At 41.3% G+C, this 25,917-nt stretch overlaps 1 protein-coding gene across 1 annotated transcript in view; it reads right to left on the bottom strand.

Annotated features, from left to right (window-relative positions):
- dchs1b (dachsous cadherin-related 1b) overlaps nucleotides 1–18,571 on the bottom strand; it is an 80,284-nt gene extending 61,713 nt beyond the window's left edge. The window contains exons 1-4 of the mRNA XM_054625928.1: nucleotides 18,433–18,571; nucleotides 3,970–4,815; nucleotides 3,654–3,851; nucleotides 2,692–3,465 (exon numbers count right to left, since the gene is read on the bottom strand). Coding sequence (XP_054481903.1) covers nucleotides 2,692–3,465; nucleotides 3,654–3,851; nucleotides 3,970–4,797 — 1,800 coding nt within the window. The 5' untranslated portion in view covers nucleotides 4,798–4,815; nucleotides 18,433–18,571. The remainder of the gene's footprint in view (nucleotides 1–2,691; nucleotides 3,466–3,653; nucleotides 3,852–3,969; nucleotides 4,816–18,432) is intronic.
- Nucleotides 18,572–25,917: the final 7,346 nt, after the last annotated feature.

Genomic DNA, 25,917 nt, shown 5'->3' with positions numbered 1-25,917 from the left:
AACAATGAAAATGCTTCACTCTAAAATACGCTTGTCACTTTTCATCACCAGTTCACAATTCTTGCTGTTCTCATGACCCTTACCTTCTCAGGATATGAACATGAATCAGATGGACGTGCATACAAACACAACACACACACAACACACACACACACACACACACACACACACACACACACACACACACACACACACACACACACACACACACACACACACACACACACACACACACACACACACACACTGAGGCACCATAACCTCTCCTGCCTGGGAAATACTTTAAGGAAGCGGGGGAAGAGGAAAGCAGGGAAACCAAGAAATAAATAACTCCTTTGTGTCGCGGCTACATAAACAGTGCAGCACATTACAGATTGCTTTAGTAGCCCAACTGATAAGAAAACTTCCTACACACTATTGCTGCTTGTATGTGTGTGTATTGGTGAGGGGAGAATGACAGAAATCAAAAGAGGCATCATGATAAAGATACCAAAAAAGAAGAACAGAGCAAATAGATAAGAAAAACTGAAATCGAGAGAATGTGAAAGAAAAAAGTTTAGAAGAAGACAGACAGAAAGGAGAAGAAAAACTATCCCTTACCTTATATGTGTATGTGTCTTGCTCCACGAAACACTTCTTCTGTTAACATATTTCCTTGTTTAGATATGAAACATTTGCTTATTTTCCCGTATTTTTACACAATTTAAAACCAAGCCAGCAAGTCCAGTATAATAATTCCGAAAGTTAAACAGTGATGTGATTGTTATCTGTTATAAATAATGGTTCAATTGTGAGAACATTCTGCCTTCGCCTCGACTTTGTAGGAACGTGACGAACCCTCACAACTTGATTGCCGGTGCCAAACAACATCACACAAAAATGTAAACTGGGTCTTCTGGACCATCTGACCCAATTCTTCACTCTGTCACTTTCTTGACAGAGTAAAATACCAAATGCTCCACAATCTCGACAGCTGGTTGGCAGGCAAAAGGAGAAAATACAGAACAGATCTGGAACGACATCCATTAGGGTATGATGTCAGGTATAACATCATTTGCGTGCGTGTGTCCTATCTGAGTGGCCACATATTCCATTGGCCCAGAAAAATAGTTTACTCAAACTACCATTATCTTGCAAATCGCAGCCCCTGTGGGAGGACTCGCGCCTGGATTCTTGGCTCGGTTTCGAGCAAACCTTGAGGAACGTGCCGGAATGAGCAATTCAAGCCTTATTCACTCACTTTGGCATCAAAACCACCCGTGGTGTCTGGCGTGGGATTATGCCTGCACCTACTGCCAGAATAACTGCAGGCTAGGATTAGAGAAACGGCTAACTGTTGAACTGTTGCAGCAACTTGAGTCGAGGTCCAGGGGGTTCATTCAGTGGGTTGAGGGATAAAATAATTCAACAGAGCATCTAAATTAGGAGCAAATTATAGGGGTTTTATAATTCAGCAATGGACATGCTGTATCTGTGATTGTAAAGACAACTCGGAAATAAATCAGGTTGGCTGTATAAGTATTGCTTTTTTCTTTTCAAAATCCTTCCACAGGTTATTCCATCTCTCTTTTTCCTTTTTAATTAATCTGCATCTCATATCCCTCCTCTTCATTACATTCCCTTACTTTCCTCATCTGCTGTCCCAGCAGGCCCATATGCCAGTTTCCAAAGAATCCCAACTAGTTACCCTTTCCAAATACTTGGTATATGAACCTGAAAGAATGTGAAATTCAACTTTATCTAATTTCAGTTCCCCTGGTATAATTTGGGGTCTAAAACCTTTTGTTAGAGCCACTGCATGTTTCAGTTTTAGCAGCAGGCCCTTTTGGAAATGCTGAGAAGCAGAAATCTTCAAATGTCAACCTCTTCACGGCAGAAGGGTAAAACCAACCTGTAAAAACAGTTTGGCTAAACGGTGCTTGATGCCAAGTTAAGACCATGCTGGAAGACAAACAGACAGTCATCCTTTTTTTTCATTTCTCCAGAGAAGTCCTCCTTTATACATAAGACCTGCTGGAATCAAGATAAAAGCAAGACAGCCGAGCTGCCTCGAGATACCAAGGGCTCACCCTACGCTGATGGCTTGGTTACCATGGCAACCATACGAGGTGAGAGAGAGGACATAGCAGCACAGAGTAAATCTCCTCACACTCGGTTCAGGAATGCAGGTGAAGTCTGCCTCCCTGCCCTTCTCTCTCCGTTTCTTTTTTCTCCTATAAATCTTTTTACCCTTAAATTTACACACTGAATGGCTTTGCTTCTCCTCCCATAGCTCGTTTTTTATGAATCACATCACGATGCTTCCAAGTGCAAACATCCTTTTCGGAAATAGAACTTTGAGACTGCTTTTCACTTCAGATATAACTTTGATTTCCAGACTAATTTGCATTAATGTATAAATCAGGCTTTTTCCGGGGGAGTATTCTGAGAGAGTTTACAGGAAGGGTGTGAGTGAAAAGAGTGAGTGAATAAAGAGATGAGAGGACAAGGGAGCCAGTGAATACTTGTTTTTGGCTGCATAAGTAGAACGACATTGTTGTGGCCAACATGGTGCGAGACATAGCACTATGAGTATTAAAAAACGGCAGGTCTCTTACAAAATAAAGAAGAGCAGAGTAAAAGAGAGGGGGATAAAAAAGATTGAGAGGGAAAGAAGGCTGCAGAGAAATCTTCTTCAGGGTGTTCTCTTACCTCTAAGAAGCAGGTCCCAGCTGGGGTGTTCTCCTTGATGGAGGCATTGTATAAGTTGCTGGAGAATACAGGTGTGTTATCATTAACATCCTGTAGCACAATGTCCACCTTTGCTGTGGATGACAATGGCGGCCGGCCGCTATCTGTAGCAACAACGGTCACACTAGGTGCCGGCTCTGTTTCAAAATCCAGAGCCTTCGCTGTGGTAATGATCCCAGTGACCGGGTCAATGGAAAACCAATCAGAGTGAGAGTTTTTGCCCTTGAGGAGGCTATATCGTACATCCCCATTGGGGCCCTGGTCCTTGTCCCTGGCGGTAACTTGGAGAACAAAGGAGCCAGGATAGACAACCTCAGGTATAGTCTGTCTGTAGGCCTGCTGGTCAAACAGAGGGGGGTTGTCATTCACATCGGTCACCTGAATGGTGAACGATGACTCCGCCCTGAGGGGAGGTGTGCCGGAGTCTGTGGCCATAACTCTCAGGTCATAAGAATCCCGTTCCTCTCGGTCCAAGACCTGGTCAATATATATCAGGTAGATGATGCTGTCCTTGGTTGTGAGAGCAAACTTCCCATCACCCCCCTCAAGGGACACATTCACGTTGGCATACTCTCCGTAGTCTGGGTCTGTGACGGATATCCGAGCAACGTACTGGCCTGGTTGGGCCCCTTCGGAGATCCTCGGAGAGCCGTCCTCACTGAGGAAGATGATGGTCATGGTGGGCTGGTTGTCATTGTAGTCACGGACATGAATGGTCACAAACGCATTGGTCACCTGAGAAAACGGGCAATATTCATGTTACTTTTATTTTTCAGTGTTGGAGTGAGCAATCAATTGAACAAAAATCCAGGTAACAATGTCCATTTATTAATACATATAATATAAAACAATATATTACCTGTCATCATTAACGGGTCTTTATGCTTAAAGCACTGTTATGAATATAATCATAAAGCAATTACCTCAGGGTGGCTGGCGTTATCCCTGGCCTGGACCACCAGCTCATGAACCCTCTTCAGTTCATAATCCAGGGGCCTATTCAAGGTGATGACCCCAGACTTCATATCCATGACAAAGGAGCGATCTGGGTCACTCTGACGCCGGTTGATTTCATAAAGAACCATACCATTATCGCCCTCATCCTCATCTGTTGCAAACACCTGAAAAGATGAGAAAGTCTTTGAAATTAAAATGACCTGAACCATGTGGATTTACAGACAAAAGAACCGTTATGAAGTATTGACTAACTATCCGAACACTGACAAGACTTGAGCTAACCTGTAGGATGCTGCTGCCTTGTGGGAGACTTTCAGAGATAATAGCGTGGTATCTGGTCTGATTGAAGACCGGCGCGTGGTCGTTGATGTCCGTCACAGTCACTTCCAGGGTCATGGATCCCATCTTTCTGGGTGAGCCCCCATCAAAGGCCTCCAGGACCATGGTGTACAATGAGCGTTTCTCCCTGTCCAGAGGTCCATTGACCACCAGGTCCAGATACAGCACCTTGTTAGCAGCTCTCTTGGTCTCAAGTCTGAACGCCTGGCCTACGTTGCCCTCTCGAATAGCGTAGCCTTGAGTGGTCAGCTGGTCCCTGTCTGCATCTGTCGCAGGCTCCAGGGAAAACCTTGTCCCCACTGCGGTGTGCTCAGGGATCTTAAGAGCAGCTTTCTTTTTGGGGAACACAGGTGCATGGTCGTTGATGTCGTTGACGGTGATCGACACCTCAATTGTGACTCCTGTCATTGTCACGGCGATGAAGCTATAGTGGTCCCTTTGCTCGCGGTCCAGAGAGCGGGCGGTGGTAATGATGCCTGTGGTTTCGTCGATGTTGAGATCGCTGTTAACGCCTGTGCCCTCATGGTCCGAGATGAAGTAAAGACCCCCAATTTCACCGGGCGGTAACCCAGCGCTGATGTCACCTACGATGGTCCCAGCCGGCTGCTCCTCATCCAGCTGGAGCTCCAGTGCTCCGAGGACAGTTGTAGACTGAATAAGAAGAAGGAGGATGCATAAATAAAAGAGTGGCTTTCGTCGCCAGAGACTTGAACACACACAGGGCCCGCTGACCCAAGCCCTCCGTCTTGACCCTTTACTTGTTATCGGCATGGTTGGGATCTGCTACACCTAGGCAAAAGAAAAAGAGAGAAAGAGAAAAATCAGCCAGAGAAAATATGTATTTCTTCAAGTAACGATATATTTTATGTGTGAATTGAACAATTGAACAGCCATATTCATTCTCTAAAAACATGAAAATTCACTTAGCACAAAATTAAAACATTTTTTCCACAGTGGAGTATGTATCTTATGACAGTGTGTTAACATTTTCACAGTCCTCAACCTATATTTAAGACACATGAATGTGAGCTTCTCCTCCCATTAAATTGACATATGCAAAAGTTTTGGAGAGAACTCTTCAGCTGGATCAAGAACATTTGAAAGAGCATGAAAATGGAAGTCTAAATCTGTCCAGGATCCACTTTGGCTTGGACCACATTGAGGACAGAATCATAAACTATATTTATCTGAAGGATAACAAGTTTTATTCGCTGGGTGAGAACATTTTAAAGTGTCTAGAGCGGTCACGCAGTGAAATCCCAAGAGAAAACACATCTAAGAACCTGAAATGGGCACCAAGGTCCTTTGCAAGATTTTAATTTTTATGATAGAAAATGCTTACACACACACACACACACACACACACACACACACACACACACACACACACACACACACACACACACACACACACACACACACACACACACACACACACACACACACACACACACACACACACACACACACACACACACTTAAAAATACATGGAATGCATGGGAAAGTAAGTCTATGGCTGCCTTTATGTGGAGAAGCAGCCATTTAAGTCTGTAAGCTTAGCTTCTATGTTCCCTGAACTCTAAATCATGCACAAATCCATAAAGATAATATCCTCCTCATGCTAATGCTATATCAGTCTTATCATAGCTGAATCTAATCATGAACAGATACACGTATTGTAGCTGTGTACAAAGGCATGCATCAGTTCAGGGTCAAACACTTTTTTCTCAAAAATTCTTTATGTTCCTGGTGTGTCAGAAGAGGGGATTTGCCTCATCAGTTGGCACATTGACAGAATGAAAGGCAATCACAAGAGCTTAAGGGCTATCTCAAACTCACCTGACACTGAGTTATCCTACAGCAAACCAACCATCTGGTGCTTCCAGCAAATTAAAACAAACACCATTAATTATTTGCAAATTCTGTTTGACCCAGGTTTGACACACATACTTTTGCAATCTGACATAAAATTCTGGAAGTACAAATCTAACCTGCATGGCCACTCTAGTCTCTCACGAGTTAAACGTTCATTTTACCCCTTGATGAGGTCCACAAATATTTAGATTATGTTCAAAATGAGACCAACTGTTTATGCATGTTTCTCTCGTATTTACAAGGGAAGATTTATTGAGCGTGTAACTCTTGAAAACATCCTGCAATGAGGAGGGCCATCCAGGCCGAACATAACTCATTCATTAAACCCAAGAGACCAGAGGGATGCTGCTTTAACAATCTTCTACATTGAACACCTAAACCCTCTGGAATGTGAATGAATCCTGCCTCTATTAGCTAATGTTCGGTACAAATCATAATTTCTATAAATGTGTGATGGAGGAAAAAAGGTCCAATAGCAGACAGTACGCTCGTTGTCAATGGAGGTTATTGGCCTTTGCTGGCCAGCCAAATTCACCACTACAATCACTCCCACAGTGCATGTATAGTCTGGACAGTTAACTTTAGGAATGCCTTCCACCTCTAGAGAGAAAGCCAGCTTGCTGCCGGCTGCAGTTTCTGCACATACGTTGAATTGAAGCATTCACGCTGACAAATACAAAAAGACCTTAGACTGACCTTCCTCCAGGCCGATTGTAAGGCTGACTGCTATTCCATATACTATCAAAGGAAGAGAAACGGCTTCTTTTTTTAATAGACAATAGTTCATTGGAGTGAGGTTACACTCAGCAGTAGGAGTAGATTCGCCATATCAATCATCATAATCAATTTGAAATATTTGCTTGTCTTTTAGCTTAATATGGTGAGTTTCTTTTTCGTTTCTAATCATGGCTTTAGTCCAAAAAATATGTTTTGGGTAAAACTAATTTTTGTCTGCATGAGTAATGCAAATCATCCCTCAGATCCCATGCTATTGAGCAAATACAACTCTGTAATTCATTTTCGATTTACAGGGTTCCTGAAAGACTTTTGCATAATATATAGAGCAAATAAAAAAACATTATTTAATATCTAATGAATCCCCTGCAATCATCCATCCCACCAGTCTTTCTTCCGACCCTGACCTCCTGCGGTAGTTTATGAGGCCTCCAAGGAGGAGAGATTAATAAAGTCTATAGTTCCACTGGGACATGGAGAGAGACACTGATACTGGTCCCTCTGGTGCGGTCACTGATCCCTACATCTGGTCCAGACGGCTGCTCTGGACAGTTGCTTCACCCCTCCCCAAAGAGGGAAGCTGAGCTGAGCAAGCATACACGCCTTTCTTTTGTTGTATATGCGGTGTGTCAAAGTGGTGGGAGTGTTTGTGTTTTTGGGACTGTCTGTCTTGACTAAGGAGGAAAATAGAAAAAAGTGAAGGTCGCAGAGAGACAAATAGGGGTGTGATGATGAAAAGAAACCTTTCTGCTGCTGTGAGGGAAACTCAGAGCATTTAGCGTCACCGCTGTGATGAAATGAACCCATGATACCCTGAAGTACCATAATGCAGCCATTGAGAACACCAGGGAGGACAAAGAAAAAGAACAAGAGAACAGGAAAGAGTCGATTTAGGACATAATAGAACAAGTTACATTCTGAGGGGTAATTATAGTTTGCTTTGGCCTGACTGCCTTATTGTCTTAAGGGACCACTGAGCTGTGTAGGAGAAACTCATGATTGAGAAAAGGAAAGTCATAGAGGGAGTATTACTGAATGTATGTGTGTGTGTGTGTGTGTGTGTGTGTGTGTGTGTGTGAGTGTTTTTTCACATCCTCTCTACCACTGCTTCAGTTATGTGTCAATGAAAGGTTATATTGATGAACAAATCGCATGGCTGCAATCTGTCACTGTCAATGAGCAGTCGTTGCATGACATCATCTCCCTTTTGACGTGTGCTGTAATACACTTGTGTTTACAGTGAAAAACACAAGCTGATGAGGGAAAGAGAGAGCAAGGGCTGAAATGTAGCTCATGCTGAAAGGCTACTGGCAGAACAGATGGCTGGTGGAAAAGACAGCCACCTAATTCACTCCCTCTAGTGGCACTCTTTATAGGATTATGCTAATGATGATCAATTACGTTTGTATGTATTAAAAAAATGAATCAAATACAACAATAGCACAACAAGCTTCAACCGTCCGTCTGGTTGCATTGGTCTTTCTACGTCTGCGTCTTTCTACGCCTGCACAACACATGTGCATGCGAACAGTGACATCATCTCTGTGCGACCACATTGACAGACAGGGCAGACCCGGAGGGCTCCACGCAGTCTCAGCCACATTTTATCTGGCATTGCGACCCCATAATCTGCCTCTGGTGTGCGTAAGCCTCAAAGCCTCAAATACATGGGCCTCCACTCTAAAGTGCTGTTGCCATATAATAGAAAACCATAGTGTTTTCTATAGGATGTAACCATTTAAAGTAGTACAGTATGTGTATAGGGATGCGTGTGAGAGTGTTCACACTGTAGTATCTCTGATTTTTTCCCTCAGGCAGTGCCAGTTCTAAACAGGCCTCCCTATCTCCCTATCCCTCCCATGTCCGTCCCTCCTCCTTCCCTCCGTCCGTCCGTCCCCTTTAATGGATTTAGCAGATCGAGTAGGGCACGCCATTGCAATCCGCGGGCCAAGCTAAACAGGACCAAAAGTCACGAAGTTCCAAGTAAAAAACGGCCACTCCATACCGCCTCTATCTCAGCCATGTTTCTTGTGCTTTGATGGAACAGCTCAGGATTGCATTCAGCTAGTTCCTCAGCGGTTTAGAGGTCTGGCATTGGCTCTAGATAGTTGGCAGCCACACATTGAGCCCTGAAACTGCTTCTGTGCCACCCACAACAAACATTGGTATGGTCCTGGGATTGACGGTAAAAGTCAAACCAGGGGAAAGAATAAAGGGAAAGGCTTTCAAAGCCAAGTACAGATCTGAAATGCAATTGCATACATGTGTGTTAAGACATTAGATAGTTGTCGTTTTTCGCCATTTAAAAGCGTAAAAAACACTTGACAATTCTCGACAAGTGTACAATTACAGAGTGGCTAGAGCAACACCAACACTTTAAATTACTGAGAATGAAAGGTTAGACCTGGTTGTAGTGAAACAGGCTGCAGCGGTAAATAGCTCTGTGAGATGAAGGACAGAGGGTTGAGAGTCTGGTGGGGGGGGGGGGGGGAGGATGGAGGAATGCTTTGCTTCTCAGTTTTCATGTCGTTTGGGTTGTGTGTGTGTTTAGGGGGACGACAACTATGACCCCTGTCCCCCCTTTGAATCGCCTTTCCCCGGATTTCTGGATATAGACGTCCCATTACCAACCCCAGCTGTCACCAGCACTGTGAGCATTGGTGTGTGAGTGTGTGTGCCCCCTTCTATGCACATATACCAATGCTTCCTCAGTTCCACTTTTACTTTCTCCTCCATTCAGGATTACACTAAAGGTGGATATCAGTTTCAATTTATTTCCATAGCCCACTATTAAAAACAGAATCTTAAGTATCTTAGCACCAGCCTCACAGACAGCCAGACGTCCACTGTCTGGACAGTTACACACACACACTGAAATATACATGCATCTGCTGCACCACAGCACAGTTAATATTAATTATACTATGTAGTGAGAGAGTTTGTGACTGTATCATACAAGCAGGTTACCTCACCCATGGGAAGCCTGCAGCCATAAAAGCTCTTACAACCTGTGAAACGGAACCTACGTATCTGGTTTGTGGAGACTGGCAGAATCTAAGTGAGTACGTTTGAATTAATCATGATGAAGTGAGGACCAATTCCTTGGTTACTCTGAGCTTGATTGGTTGATCTGATACAGAGTGACAAATACATATTGTAAAAGGGAACGTGACAGAGAAGTCGGTATGACTGATCTGAAGTTCAGATTTCATCCAGTTGAGGTACCGTATCATCACAAGACTTTTGATACATCGATTTTTTCAAGACTAATCTTTTTTTTTTTCAATTTGTTTCTTAATTTCTCTTATCTAAGTCAGTAGTGATTTCAAACTCAAGTACTGAGGAACCAAGCTGTAACATTGTTCCCGGTTTACCAAGACTGTGAAAACTTTTGGTTTTAATTCTATCCATGAAATGTTGCTCTAGAGTTTTTATTTCATTACTTATTTCCTACATAAATGTCCATGTCAGTGACATCAGTGGGTCTGCAGAGGGGGAACACGTCATCACAGAGACGAGTCGGTTCACAGCGAGAGAGCGAGCCTCTCTGCCAGGAGCCTACTGAGACAGAGTTTAAGGCTAAAGTCCAGACTTTGTTTTCATCAGTTCAGTTTGTCTTCAGTTCTTTAAGAGATTGGAGTCGATGGTCAGAACCATATCTTTTGTTTTGATTACAAATTATTTTCTTTCAATTTGCTTATATATTTAGGTGATCTAAATATATCCTTTTGACTTATGAATGGATGTGAAACTCGTATTCTGAAAAATTCTTTTTTTGAACTATTGTTATCAATCTGATGATGATCAGCTGTGATAAGAGGAAAGGGTGGGACCGAATCTCGGCTTTTTGTTTTTCCTTTGTGTAGAACGGGGCATCAGTACAGTCATTGACCTCACGTTAGACTTATTATGTTTTTGTTAAGTTTGTTGAAAGTGTCAATAAATCGATCAGATGACGGCAATGGAATCAGTTTTTGAGTTTTGATTTGGACTGTTTTTAACGTGTGAGTCAAGAACGGAGCTCCGTAACGTGGCACAGTATATAAGAAATACAAAGAATAGGTCACCACATAGTCAAAGACTTCCGACCTGCTGGAATTACTGCTGTTAAAAGCACATCACTGACTGGAATCACCGCTCGAAGGAATTGAATGTTGCTTGCGTGTGATTTTTATTTTTGTTCCGATCCAAAGCTATTTGGAGAGTGAGATATTTTTTATGGTTTGGCTCCATGCTCTCATTTGGATGTCAAACGATGCAATGGAAACAAGGTTAATGTGCTGACTTTTTGTTTAAGTTTTGTTTTATACTCAGTCATATGTGCGGGTCAGTGATATTTAAGATATTATTCAATAAAACCCATTCTTGTTGTATGTTGCATCCCAAATCTTACCAATCATGAAAACCATCAACATGTATTAAGCCATATTTGACAAATTTATTCTGTAGTAAAGCACTTTTAAAAGTAATTTCTGGTTAATGTCTTCAAATAAGTCTCAATTCACCGTGCTGCTACGTCAGAATCTTAAAATAGGCATGTTGTACTTATATCTTTGCATTTCTCACTATCATACTAACTTAACTCCATGGGGATAATAGTTGGTAGAAATAACTGCAGAAGACTCTGCAGCTGCAGCATGACAATTCAAAGCTGGTGTGATGACTCAGATTTGTTTATTTACCCACAAAGAAGATGTCAAGCTGGAATACAGTCACACACACTTACAAACTGCACTAGCTCCCCTGTGACAAAACGTCCTAGATTTTACTGCCCGCCAGGCAAGAAGGAGAAAGAGAACAACACAGTCAGCGATGGAGGGAGCAGAGGTAGAAGTGGAAGTACAGAGGAAAAGTTTGATTCTGAGTTAGGTTTCCTTAAAAAAAGAACATTTCCACAGTGACAGAGACAGAAACGAGAAGAAGGAGTTAACCATAGTTTGAGTGAGTGCTGAATCACACACATGCATGCAGCCTCACACGCACCCACATAAATAATGTACCCTCTGGACTGTCAGTGAAGCCAAGGAGCAAGTGAAAACACAGCCGGAGGTGATTCACTTACCCCTCAACCTTCAAGGCCACACTGCCAAGTAAATGTGCAGTGAGTTTTGCTTCTCGGATGAAAGTGTGTGTGTGTGTGTGTGTGTGTGTGTGTGTGTGTGTGTGTGTGTGTGTGTGTGTGTGTGTGTGTGTGTGTGTGTGTGTGTGTGTGTGTGTGTGTGTGTGTGTGTGTGTGTGTGTGTGTATGTGTGTGTGACTATTCCTTTGAAAAGAAAAATGGCGAAAGTGGATGGAAATTCAAAGAGTAGATAAAATACAAAACAAAGAGTGGGCCTACATGGTCAGCAGGGTAATAAAAAGTAAAAATAAAATGATTTACATGGCCGGTTATTCCTGAAGGTGAAGCAGCAGCTGCCCTCTACCAGCAATCATCGCCCCTCCCAATCAGAGTATGTTTAATATCCCAACAGGGCAAGTTTTCGAGCTGAACCAAGGCCTTGACTCTCTGTCAAACATCATTACCTCATCTGTGAAAGTGAGATAAATAACCTTAAGTTAAATACTTTAAAATGCACCAACAAGCACTTCACGGCTTCATTTGGCTGATCATTGTGCTACAAGTCTGTAGTATGAATTGCACACACACAGTTTTGGTTATTTATTAGCTAGTTATTTCAGGTGTTTTGTTATTTTTAAGTATTAGAAGAGTATTATTAGACAGTGTAAGTGTTGTCTGTTTATGCATGGCAAATCATAACATTCAGATACTAATGTGATGTGAATGAAATGCAAATCAACACTAACCACTCTGGAGTTCATTAAAGTTTTGTTTGAAACATTTGCCAATAATTTGTTTGAATGATGTGCATGATTGTGTAGTGCTGGTACCCACACACACTTAACCTACTTTAATTCGCTGTAGGGTCATCCTAACATTAAATGCCTGACCTGTACCTTTACCCTAACCTTAACCCAGCCATAATTCAAAAAACTAAAACTCTGAAATGAATGTATTGTTAACGGAGTAATCACAGCATTTGTTAATGAACAAACAGAGGAAAGTTAAAAGTCAAAACACTCAGTTTATAGCCAAAACAGGATCAGGAGAAGGGAAACCGAAGACCCATCTTGTAACTTAAACACACACACACACACACACACACACACACACACACACACACACACACACACACACACACACACACACACACACACACACACACACACACACACACACACACACACACACACACACACACACAGGCAGGCACACACTTTAATCTTTTTCCACATTCCACCCGATGAAATAATCAGTGGCATGGCCTAAGGCAGAAAGTCGTATGAGGTTATGTTATTGTATCAGAAAACACATAAACATTAATCAAAGTGATAAAAAGTTTTGTTGAAGAGTTTGCCAGCTAACAGAGCAAAACTTTTTAGTGTGAAAGGAGGAGGGTATCTTCCTAAGAGAGATGCTATTAACTGGGAAGGACTAGGACTTTAGTTCTTAGGTTGACATAAATGAAAACTATTAAAATCCATAATTACACATCTCCTGCTCAGAATATGTATCATTGACTTAGCATATTAACTAATAAAATCTCCTTCAACTCTCGGGTTAGTGGCGCGCCGACAGCTGTTCTCCAAGAGAATGCCCTTGTATCACGTTACTACATTATGTTTCTTGTGGTAAGCCTGGGAAATAAGTCTGTCTGTCTTTGTTTTAATTTGCTCTACAGAGTTAAACAGATATCAATACTCATCAGTTAATAATCCATCCATCCATCCATCCATTTTCCGTAACCTGCTTATCCAGTTAAGGGTCGCAGGGGTGCTGGAGCCGATCTCAGCTGTCAATGGGCGAAGGCAGGGTTCACCCTGGACAGGTCGCCAGTCTGTCGCAGGGCATCAGTTAATAATGATGCAATGAAATCATGTGATTGATGAGTTTGAGGCTCCAAATGAAAATCTTTACTTCATGACTGAATCAATGACAAATATCACAGAATAACGTTTTTGATCTTCATAAAAGGCCACTGCTTTCAATCTCTAGGTTATTTCTTCTCTAGCCAACTTTTTCTTTCTCCTCCTTTTGCCTCGCACTACCTGCACATATCCAGTCTCTGAATCCCTTTACTTGCACAACACGTTGGACTACCTGAGCTGCGGTGCCCTACATGCAGTTCTCAGCTCGGTGCAAATGTTTGATGTACCAGAAGCTAAGATCATCTCACTTACTTCATTAAAAACACATGAAGCTCTGCACAGACATGCTCTCTCTTCCTCTCTCGGTTCTTGCCTCAGAGCTTAGACACTTCTCATCCATCATGCCCCCAGATGGGCAGCAGTTACTACGTTTCATTCATCTTCGCCCAGAGCAATTCCCACATTCATCTCTTCATGTGACTAATGAAATTAATACATCACTTCATTCAGAAACATGTGTGCATTTACTGCACACACATGCCTGCATAAGTCGTTTCCTCAATGGGGAAAAATCGATAAAGAGATCCGAGAAGGAATGTCTCTGCTGGCATCTGATAGAACACACTAGGATACAGCTCTGCAACAGCTAGTCAATTAATCAAATAGGGGACAGACATCAAATTAACAATTAAAACATTTCTCAAGCAAAAAAGGACAAACAACTGCTATTTTCAAAATAATAATTGAGAGATTGAGTGTAATGGAAATAGTCATTAGTTTCACCCAAATGAGATTTCTCCATCAACAACACAGTTCAATCCAAAGGCCACACATTTGGCACTCGGGAGCCAGCGTCACTTTTCCAACCCACGGCAGAGAAACGCAGGATGGGGAAACTCGAGACAAAACCAAGCCTTAGAAGACTTCCATCTGCAGCTTCCTCCAGGAATCTAACAACCCAATTCCAGCAGTCATTATCCCAGATCTGAATCTAAAGGCCTGGTCTTGCTACGCTGGCCAGTTTGGATCAACGTCTGTTTTCAAATTTGAAGATTATAATGTAGCAAGTCGAGAGGTTTGAAACTTGGTAATTTGAAAGGATAGTGGAACTCGTCCAAAAGCAGTCTTTCCATAGCTGTGCAGACAGCACCTACTACTCTGCACTGGGAAGATTTTTTACTTTTTTTAATTTAGCCAGTGTCTGTAGTCCTTCCCATTCAGCTGACCAGACCATGAATAATGGCGGTTACTTCATAACTGGGCCTCAGAACAAACAAAAATGGAATTGCACCATCTGAAAACTCCAGCTAGTCAATCACTCTGTGTCTGAAGGGAGAGTCCAGTCATTTCCTTTGATTGGTTGAGGCAGTCGTACAGTAATATCTTCTCCAGAGCAGCAGATAGATGGGTCTTCATACTGTTAGTAGGAAGGTTAGATCTGTATTTCCCCAGTGGGGAGACTACAGTACACTGTAAGAAAATAAGCCTCAGTCCACTGGGTGGCTAGCCAATATTAAATTATGAAATTACAGCCTGATGCTTTTATATTTGTCCAATCTTTGATACTCATTGAAGAAATTCCACTAATGCATCGAGATACTTAAAGGAGAGCTCATTAAAACCGACCTGATACGGCCGCATTTAAATTACAATGTGAATTTGGGAAGCACTTTCTCTGCATGTAAGCACACACACAGCTCAAATTTTACAATAGTGTAATTAAATTTCTCGGCTGTAATCACAGCAAGATGGCAGACTTGGCGATTGTAGCTGCCATGGCAACTAATAGGCCCTGAGGGTAAAGTTAATGAAATGTGGAGCAATCAGCAAAGGGGATTCCTTATCAATGGGAATCTTATTTTGTGACTCTACTACTAAAGCTATTTATAACTGCCTGGCCCTCCTGTGGATGGCTGATGCAAACAGAAGTGGCTTTTAAGGAAATGGAACCAACTCCACCTTGCAATACTGCAGCATAACACTAGTTAAAGTTCACATGCTGCCTAATAAACATAAATTACATGAAATCCCCTCAAAATTGAATCTTGGTTCATGTTCTGTCTAAAAACGGTGGTCTTAGATGTAAATAGAGACACCAACACAGACCTTATGAGTCATTTTCCGATATTTATACTGAGGCGCTGATTTCCCATGCACAAAAAAACAAACCTAGGAAAAAACAGTTCTGGAATACAATCAGACAGATTTTTGTTTGAGCTGCAACATTTGGGTGGGAAGATGCTTTCTGGTTTTTCCCCTCACTCTCTTTCTGTGCTGGCAGCACTCCATGATTTGAGTTGATGAGCTGAAACAGATATTGCACAAAACCTTTCACTCGCTACAGTTTTCTCTGCAATATGGTACGCCTGGTGACTTTGTGTTCTTATTAACAATTCAGACATTCAGAGTTATATAGAACAAAAACTCCTGCACACTGGCTTCTTCACTTGCGTATAAATGTATTTTAGTCACGACGTTTCGGTGCGTAGACCTTCATCAGGTTATTGTTTTCAGACATTCAGAGTTCTAAAAAAAAAAATGATGCTTATAATGAAACTTGACTCAAAAAGATGACATTTTCTTCTTATGTGGGTTTTGAGAGTACGAGCAGGATTTCAGTGACAATGTGGGTGGCGAATCCTCAGTTTGATTACACTGTATATGACCAGAGTTTAAAGTAAACTCTCAAGATTACTTGATATTTGCAGAAGAATAAAGCCTCAACTTGGACATTCCCTAAAGTAATTCCATTAGAGTAAACAAAAACCATAAAGACTGTGGGTGATGGTATTATATTTCCTCCTGCAAAAAGGCAACATTGAATACAACATTAAACAGAGATTTATCAATATTGGCCTGTATGTCAGCATGATTCCAATGTAGTATTATCACATTACAAGTAGTAGAATAAGATGTAGGAACCAAGCCAAGTTAGATTTCACGTCGCTGCCAACATGCACCCCAAATAATCCTATATACAATTTCGGGAATGGGGGTTGGAGGGTTGTGGTTGCTATTCAGTCACCCTTCCCCCCAATTTTTTATATAAAGTCTTTCAACAGATGCTGTTGTCTTACGAGTGAATGTGTTTTGAACAGAGCCCTGATGAAAATCCCCTGACCCTGGCAGAGTCAGTATCATGCTCATCCATCCTGCTGCCCAGAACAACATCAAGTGCAAGGTAAACAGCTGACTGTTTACTTTGTTGATAAGCTCTACAAAAAGACTTGACACTTAACTGAATGAATAGACCTCTCTGCCTTGACACACTTCGCTTGTTGTAGACAGTTTGAGATAGACAGGAAGTAAAAAGAGTAACATAAATTATCACAGTTAATTAAATAGAGGACGAATAAAACGATGAATAAAAAAAATTTCACAAGGATGTTTAGTCCTCAAAGTGGACAACTCACTCACAACTGCCACCCCAAGAACACATTAAATGATGGTCTAGGCTCAAACTTGTTATCCCTCCTTTCATAATTGTATCCTTTAAAAATCTACACTATGACTGCCAGAATCAAGATATTACCAAACTCTCCAGAAATGTTTAATTGCCACTATTGTAAAGTCTCTGCTTCTGTATATGAGCCCATCTAAGCAGCTGATGTGAGTAAATATAAGTTGTTTGCACAAACATAAGCTCCACTCGGTTGCAGCCGCACCAACAGATATCCATATGGTTCCTGTTAGAAAATGTTTTGCTGCATGCCTTGTCGCTCTGCAAGAAACCAAAGTCTTACTGGTTGTGTGCACACCAGAGGCTGAGGCCAGTATGCTGCAGAGCTGGAGCACATGAGACCATGTAAGTGGATAGTGTAATAATGCAAAGATCCGCATCCCTCCATAAAGCAGAAAATCAGGGGCTGTGGATGCGAGCAGACACAAGATATGACTGGAATAACTACTGTGGTTAGGTACTTAAATATGCCCCTGGGTTCCCATTTTTAGCTTTTGGCCATGTAAACATATATAGACAGAACTGGCTGCTATAAATACACTTAATGTTTAAAAAGTATTTCAATTGTGTCAGAATATATTTGCTGGATATTAAAACTACCTGAAATCCTCTTGGACTTGTTATTTTTGTAGGTTTAACGTGCTATACAGTCTTTATTGTCTACTGAGATAGTCCCTCTGTGGGTTTTTTTTGGTTCTGTTTTCATAAATCACACAGAAAAGTGGAAACCACACCATCATCAACAGAGCATGCTCTGCTGAAGCTTATGGTCTTAAGTGCACAACAGAAGGCTACTTCAAATTCTCTCCAATAGTGACGCCTCACAGTCTTTTTAAATCTCTTCACTGTCACATCAGTTGGTCTCCTCAGGAAATAGTCCAAAGTGTGCTGGCCCGCTTTGTGCGCTTAATGGTGTTTCCCTTCAACTGGTTCTGTACTCCCTCCAAATCAAAGTGTAAAACTTTGAAAACCCTGAGGAGGAAACCACTGACTTACTATCATCAAATAGGTCCATTAGACATAGGAAGCCTGTGCTGGCCTACTAGACTAACCTCCCTTTCATGTTCAGCATATATTGTGAAAGGGGCTCCCCTCTTTTTTTCCTTTTCCAACCTGGCTGTTTAGCTAGATTGGCTGTGGGTCGGAATCAATAATCAATATAAGGGCTGCAGCATCACCATGATCCATTGATTTTGAATAATACCCCTATTATTGTAGCCCCTCTAGCATGGTTTCCCCATATCTCAGCACAGCCGGGACCAGCTACCAGCTCAACCATGCAAGGTGCAGATGCAGGGTGCACCCCTCTATACGGAGAACCAGAAGCCAGAATTCTCTACCTTCATTCCGTACTGATCAGATGCATTAGTGAACAGAGAGGATGAGAATAAAAGGAGCTGTCACTTACATTCATCTGATCCACTCCGCGGCTCTGGATGTACGCTCTGGATATCCCCTCCAAACCTGATTAGTATGCAAACGGTCTCCAATTCCCCCTCAACGACAGACAATCCTCCGGGGAAAAAAAAATCTTGAATGGAGCCGTGCTGGCCAGCTGGACCGGTCTTTTTTTTTTTTTTTTTTTTTTTTTTACATAATATCCACAAAAATGACAGTTCCACAGATGTTCTAATGTGGGTTGGTTTAGTCCTCCGGTAAAGGGTCTTTATTCCGTCCCCGTCCCCGCGTCAGGTGAGCGCGTCCCGATCAGCTGCAGAGCTCCACGGGTCCTTTGCTGTCTGCAGAAGAAAGGAGCCGTCTGTGGCTCTGCACTGCTCCTTTTTTTTTTTTTTTCCCCCTCTCGTTGATCTTAAACGTTTCTCTCCCTCAGCATCCAGTCACTCAGACACAGTGTGTATGTGTGTGTGTGTGTGTGTGTGTGTGTGTGTGTGTGTGTGTAGACGGAGCCGTTTCGGGGCACCGTGCACCTCACAGACTGAAAGCCAACTCCTCCGCCACCAGGCCCAGCCCCCCTACTCTCCTCCTCCTCCTCCTCCTCCTCCTCCCATTACTGACTGGGGTTGCTAATTTATTCGGGTAGCTGCACAAAAGGGAGGACAGAGGAGAAGGAGGCTGTGGAAGCCAGTGGGGAGAGGAGGTTGGAGAGGAGGTTGGAGAGCAGCCTTTGGTGCCCCCCAGCTCCGTTCAGTGGAAGTAGTCTTTGAAACAAAAGAGCGCAGCACACCACTCCTCATCAAAGAGTTTAGCTCAGCAGGGCACATTATGAATGGAACTGAATCATTAACAGCATCATTTATATGTCCTATTCGTGGGCACTTTATTTTATGATATCATTTAGAAGAATATACCACCCAATTTTTTTTTTAAAACCTCCCCAAATAGTCCCTATGAACAATCCAATATTATCAAAGGTTCTCAAAATCCCAGCAGATATCTAGCAGCTAACGATGAAATCAGCGCTAACAGTGCAAACGATGGCAACAGTGCTGAAAAGAGCCAACAGCGTTTACTTGGAGGATACGGTTGGTGCTATGCTTCCAAGATGCCGCTGTGGGTCTGGATGGCATTATCATCTGCAACCAACTCAAATATTTTATAACTAGTGAAGAATAAAACAAAAAGAGCCTAATGTTGTTCTGCATTTTTGATGGGAGGCTTATACTATTTTTTATAGTATTATTGTTTGTTTAATTAGTATGTATGTATACAAAGCTGTATGTAAATATTTATATTTCAAGTAATTAGTAGCTATTGAAAGCAAATCACATAAAAAAAATGTAATCATGTAAGAAGTTTATCACCAGCACATTTTACAACACATGCCTATATAATTCTATTTCATGTAGAATTGAACTGAATTTACTATGATATATTGGCAACTTTTAAATAAATGAAATATATTAGAGTAGCCTTATTATTGAAGTTGGATTGGTTAATTTTGTTATATGTGAATGTAAAATTATACAGCTATAATCAAGAGGAGGAAGCAGCACAGCAGCCTGGGTTGAGTTCAGACACTCGCACCCTTTGGACTGCTAGCGTCAGCAAGAAGGTAGTCATTCATCACCCCGCAATTTTAGGTCAAGCCTTCGCCTGCATCATTGAACCAGAGCAAAGGAGGCGGTGTGAAAAAGGGAGCGATGGTCTGGAGGTGGGAGGTGTGAACATGAGGAGGGGTCTGTGGGTGGGTGCTGGAGGCGGTTGCCAAGGACAGCAATCAATCCATCCCCTCATGCTTCGGGAGAGCACATGCCCGATTACGTTGCAGTCAGTGGAGTGGAATGGTGCATTTACACTTTCACCAGTAAGTGTCTACATTTACCCACATTGACCATGACATGATGACCATACAGTATGCATTCAGGCTCACTTTACTATACAGGAGACACAAAATACTGTTTGGTTAGTGGTAAAATACAGAAAGTTCATGATGTCCCTGTTTCCTCAAAATTTGAGACAGTGGTCACTTAGAAATAGAACCATCAGTCATGGCAGTGTTAGAGTCATGTAGTACCTCATACAATTATAAATAAAGTATAATAAAGTATACATTTAAATCCCATAGGAGCAACAGGTGCAATTAAATGGGGCTCCCTAAAATTAATAATAGGAATAACTTTATTTATATTTCACTTTTCAAAACAAACACTACAAATTGCTACACAAACAAGAACTGGTAAAATAAAGCAAGAGAACTATAAAATACAAAATCATAGTCAACATATAACAATAACACATACATCTGCTAAAAGTAAGTAAAATAATTGATAAAATAATTGAGTCTCAAGTAATGATTTAAAAGTAGGCAGTGAGTTTAGGTCTAAGTTCCTTTAAACAAGCTAGTCCGAAGGGTTGGAGCTCCAACAGCAAATTACCTGTCACCCTTGGTCTTTAGCCTTGACCGGGGAATACCTAACAGGACCTTATCAGAGGACCTCAGGCTATATAGGCTAGACCTCACGCTGAAAGGCTGGTGAGTAATGATAGAGAAACTAAGCAAGGTAGCTTGGTGCCTTATCATGCCGGGCCTTAAAAGTGGAGTCTAAGATTTTAGGATTAATTCTAAAACAGACAGGCAACCAGTGAAGGGAAGCCAAACTTAGGGAGATATGATCAGGCTTTAGTTAAATGTCTGGGGGCTGCATATTGGATACCCTGAAAGTGTGTAATCATGGCCTGGCATGTAAACACGGCACAGTGTAAGAAACACCACTGAGCAAGCCTTTAAACATTGGGCTAGTGATTGAGTTTGTGATCAGAAAAAACATCAACATTCTTGGATTGCCAAGAGAAGACAGAACTTGAAAATGAGCTCAGGGCCTATAGTAAGGATTTTCGTTTTAGTGGATTTAAACTGAAGAAAGTTACAGTTAAAACGAGAAAATAAAAGTGGTCCTAGTATGGAGCCTTACGCCATAAATAAAATATGCTTAAAGGAGGCAAAGCCATCAATAGACACAACTATTTTTTTCTTAAAATATGAAGAGAGAACCACTGGAGGGCAGTCCTTGAGATACAAACCCATGTTCTCAACCTTTCAATAAAAGTTGATAAAACAATTGAATGAGTTAACTCACAGTAAATTATGCTCTTAAATTATTTTGTGGAGGCTATATATAGTACTTCACTCCAGTTCAAATTCATATCAATATGGTATTCAAAATATATTTGGCTTTTCATAAATTGGGCAACTGAGGGGTTTGTTTGGGCAGCTCCACCTTTTCCACTACAAGCAATATAATGACAATACAAATTTCGTCTTTGCTACCTTGCTGTGACACATGGGGTAGAGAGGGTCGTCCTACAGCCACAAGGTTGAAGTTTCGTTCCCTGGCTCCTACAGTCAGCATGTTAAATTGTTCTTGAGCGAGACGTTGAACCCCAAGCTGCTCCACAGGTGGTTCACAGCTGCCCACTGTTCCTAAAATGCTTAGGGTGGGTATAAATGCAGATGTCAAATTTAATTTATGTTATGTAGATGACTAGTAATAAAGCTATTTTTCAGTTGTAAATACACTAATAACATTTTTTTTTTAATCTATTTGAGTACTTGTCATCCTTAACAAGCCAGCAACATTATTATCAACATCCAATATCTTATTCATTATATTCCTGCCCTTTGTTGTTATCATAACAAGTTCCTTTCACATTTTTAGGATGATGCAATGTGTTATGTAAGATTACAAGAGGATACAATGTGTAATCTAGCTCCTATTTTAACCTTGGTTCTCACCTAAAGAATGAACCCCATTTCCAAGATACACTTGCATTTCTAATTAAACATACCAAAGGGTTAACATTAAAGATGCAATTGATAGTTGAGATAGAAAAATGATCCACCAGTTGATTGTGCTGTTGCTCCTGTTGGTTGTGAGGTATGAAGACTGTACTATACATGTCTTTGGAAATATTTGATGCTTGTGAAAAGCCTGGTTGGCTGGAGATACCTGACAGCTTTGAATAAACTCTTTGCCATAATAAATAAATAAATAAATATAAATTTTCTCGGTGAAACAAACTCCCAGGTTCCCTTGCGAGCTAAATACTGCCCTTTATCACATCTCACGTATGTCCTTGTCCTTCTAGAGTATGCATTTGTCCTTGTGTGTTTCCATGTGCACAACTGCTGTGTATGTGTATGTGTGTGTGTAAGTGAATTTATTCTGCATCGATCTTGTTGTGTGAACACACAAGTTGCAACAGAGTTGCAATTACACAGCTTTAACCAATTGCAGATGGTGGAGGAGTGACACTTTTGGTAGGGCTCCCCACGATGGAGGAGGCCACCACAAGATTTATATCGTTGCCGCACACATTCATAAATGTAAAATCTCTCTCCATCATATTCAAACAAAATCGAATGCACACACACATACACTCGCATACACTACAGATATAAATCATGAACATGGAGTACTGTCAAAGGATTTCTCTGGCTCCTGTGTCTATCATGTTTGTCAGTTCCACCCTCTAACCTCAAAATCCACAGCCTCATCATAATAACCCCAGTCCACATTTCAAACCTTTAGCACACCTCCTAGATTTACAGCCTGTCAAGTTTTATATGAGGCTTTTTTTATTCCAACACCATGCATTAATAACAGATATGATTAAAGCAGCAGTCACACAGTTGTACATTCCCAGAGACCCTTTCAAAATGGCTTAATCTGTTTTTTTTTAGCATCATCTGATAATCTATACAGATTTTAATTATCATAGACCTACAGTATAATCACCTCTAACAGAATATATAAATAAGTGTAGCATGGTGATTAACTAACAACTTGAAGCTGTAAGGTCATTTGGAAATGCATGGTTAGGAGCTAATGGAGGGGCCTGTCTATATTGGCTGTACTCTTGCTCCTATGCAAACACACTGCGTTGACCGCAGGACTGCGATGTGAATCAAAGCAGCAAATTAGCCAAATAGGCATGTTTGAATGTGCAGTGGACTCAAACTAATTCTTAGATTTCATCACTGAAAAATAATTGTGAAAAATCTGGTGAAAAATGTAACATAACAAGTATTCTTCCTCTCTGCAAAATCCTCTGGGAATGTGTCTGAAGTAATCCCTTGACTGGCAAGCAGCACAATATTCTAGCTCTGTATATCCTGGCAGCTACATCCATAAAATGGCTTAATGTGTCTCTTTCCACCATGTTTTATTTAATTTAACTGTTATAACTTCATCTCTCTGGATTCAGTCCTTTTCCTGACGCACAAATCTAAATTGACAGTACCGCACTTACATTAACTTTCCCGTTTTTGTCACTTGACAGTCTGTTTCTCCCTTGACCATACAAACGACCCTGTGTCCATGCAGGTGTCTGCCCCGGCTATCTGATCCACCTTTCCTGTGCGGCAGGATGGGATGAGGTCACAGTTAAACTCAGAGACTCCGCGTGCCAAGAGAGGAAAGAGTGGTGGCTTAATCAGGCCTTCCTTTCCCATGACCAAAATATCACTCTCTGGCATTCAGGAGGGTTTCATTCAAAAGGAGTTCTATAACTCTTGTGAGCAAAAATCGCTTGTTATTCACAGTTCAATGTTTTAAAGGAAAAGACTAGCAATTTTCTATATTTGTTCTTGTTAACACCTTTGCTCTGGGTAACATGTTCATTCAGTACAATGGTGTGCACTGTAATCCATTTTAATTCCACATGCTCCTCTGCCTCTCGAAATACTCACAAGCACAAATATGTAATAATACCCAGTCCCCAAGTAATGCACTATTTACTCCTGTTTGAGTAGCTTTTGCTGAACACTACAGTGCTTAGCCGACTAAGGAAATGATAAGTGAACAGTACATTAATAGGGTAAAAAAGTATTGAGGGATTTGTTGACAATAAGAAAAAATGTAGAATTATGACACACTTCTTAACTTTAACTTCACATTGTATCTTCACGCTGGAAAGGAGCTTTTCATATTTTTTAAATTCTGGACATTACAAAACTAAAGTTTCTACTCAGCACACTGTAACACTATGGGCACTTTCTCTAGATTTCTTTTTTTTCTCAAGTGACTCCCTTTGCCACTGGTAACAAATAAAGTTGTATTTTGTCTTTATCTGTGCCTGCAGGGTATTCTTAGGGAGATTATTATAGCTTACTTTACTCTGAGGCTAGCCTGCCTACCATGCAACCACACACCGGCCCAATGACTTTGGCTGGTCTATCAAAGCTACTATGTTGTGCATTTCTGCAGATGTCACCAAAGGGGACCAAGAGTTGGGAATTTGGGAGTTAGATTCACTGAATGCAGAGAATTGTTTTTGTTCTGCCAACAGAAGAGAGAAGTCAATGCTTCCACTTTGTTTGGGTGTTGGCACCACATTTCCTGTTGGTTATTTGTGGTTTCCTCCTGACCTTATTTGCCATTTCAGTGATTTTTACATGTGCATTGTTTAAGTGAGTTGTCTATATGTTCTTTTTGCTTCAGGACTATTTTAAGGACTGTGATGATAAATAGACTGAGGGATGACAGAGCAGGAAGAGGGCATTGTTATTAGGAGCTCAGAGTACTTCCCCGGAGCTTCGCAGAACGATATCACACAAAGTGTTCCACATCCAAAATTGAAAATGTGTCTGAAATAAATGATTTAAGGTTGTGATATCATCATGGCAACCACTCACCCCTAAAGTAACTGCTATATACGGTACAGTACTTTCCTAAATCCATCATTAAAACCTCTTTTCACTTGCAGATCTTTGTTAATTCTGAGCTTCATATTTCATCCTTATCTTGAATTACGTCACATCCATAATGTGCTTGGAGTTGAAAGAAATGTTAAAACCTGCTTTTCTCTGACTGCACTGTTACAACTTCAGAGGCTCTACATCAGATGATGGCCTGCTTCCACTTGGCAAGATTCAACTGTACAAGGCCTCCCAGCATTAAACTGAACATTAGTTGAGAATCTTATCTTATACGTTCAAGCATGAAGGTCGTAACTTTTTCCTTATTGAGTAGTGATCTTAAGGTAAAGACTAAAAACAGGAAAGAAGCAGTCACACACACACACACACACACACACACACACACACACACACACACACACACACACACACACACACACACACACACACACACACTATGTATCATAGTGCAGGCTGACTTCAGAGAAGGAGATTTAACAGTTCCTGTGACGAGCTTCCAGGTTTTGTATGATGGAGGAAATTTACTGGTCATAATCCATCTGAGGTTTTTTCCCTCTGTTGTACTCAACCTCTGAAACATAACTTACCAGCTGTTATCCTTGTTTATGCAATGAGGGGGGGGGGGGGGTTGTTGTTGTTGAAAACAAGCTGTTATCACAGTTATGTGAGGTACAGTAATCACTTCAAATCATTTGGGAAGCCATGGAAGCTGGTTTGAATATCAATGTCTATGATCCATAATCTAAATGGTGTTTTGGCTCTAACGTACAACCC

The sequence above is a fragment of the Anoplopoma fimbria genome, chromosome 24 (genome assembly GCF_027596085.1).
Source record: "Anoplopoma fimbria isolate UVic2021 breed Golden Eagle Sablefish chromosome 24, Afim_UVic_2022, whole genome shotgun sequence".
Lineage (NCBI taxonomy): Eukaryota > Metazoa > Chordata > Actinopteri > Perciformes > Anoplopomatidae > Anoplopoma > Anoplopoma fimbria.
Note: the sequence above shows the minus strand (reverse complement) of the source record. Positions and strands in the feature narration are given on the sequence as shown.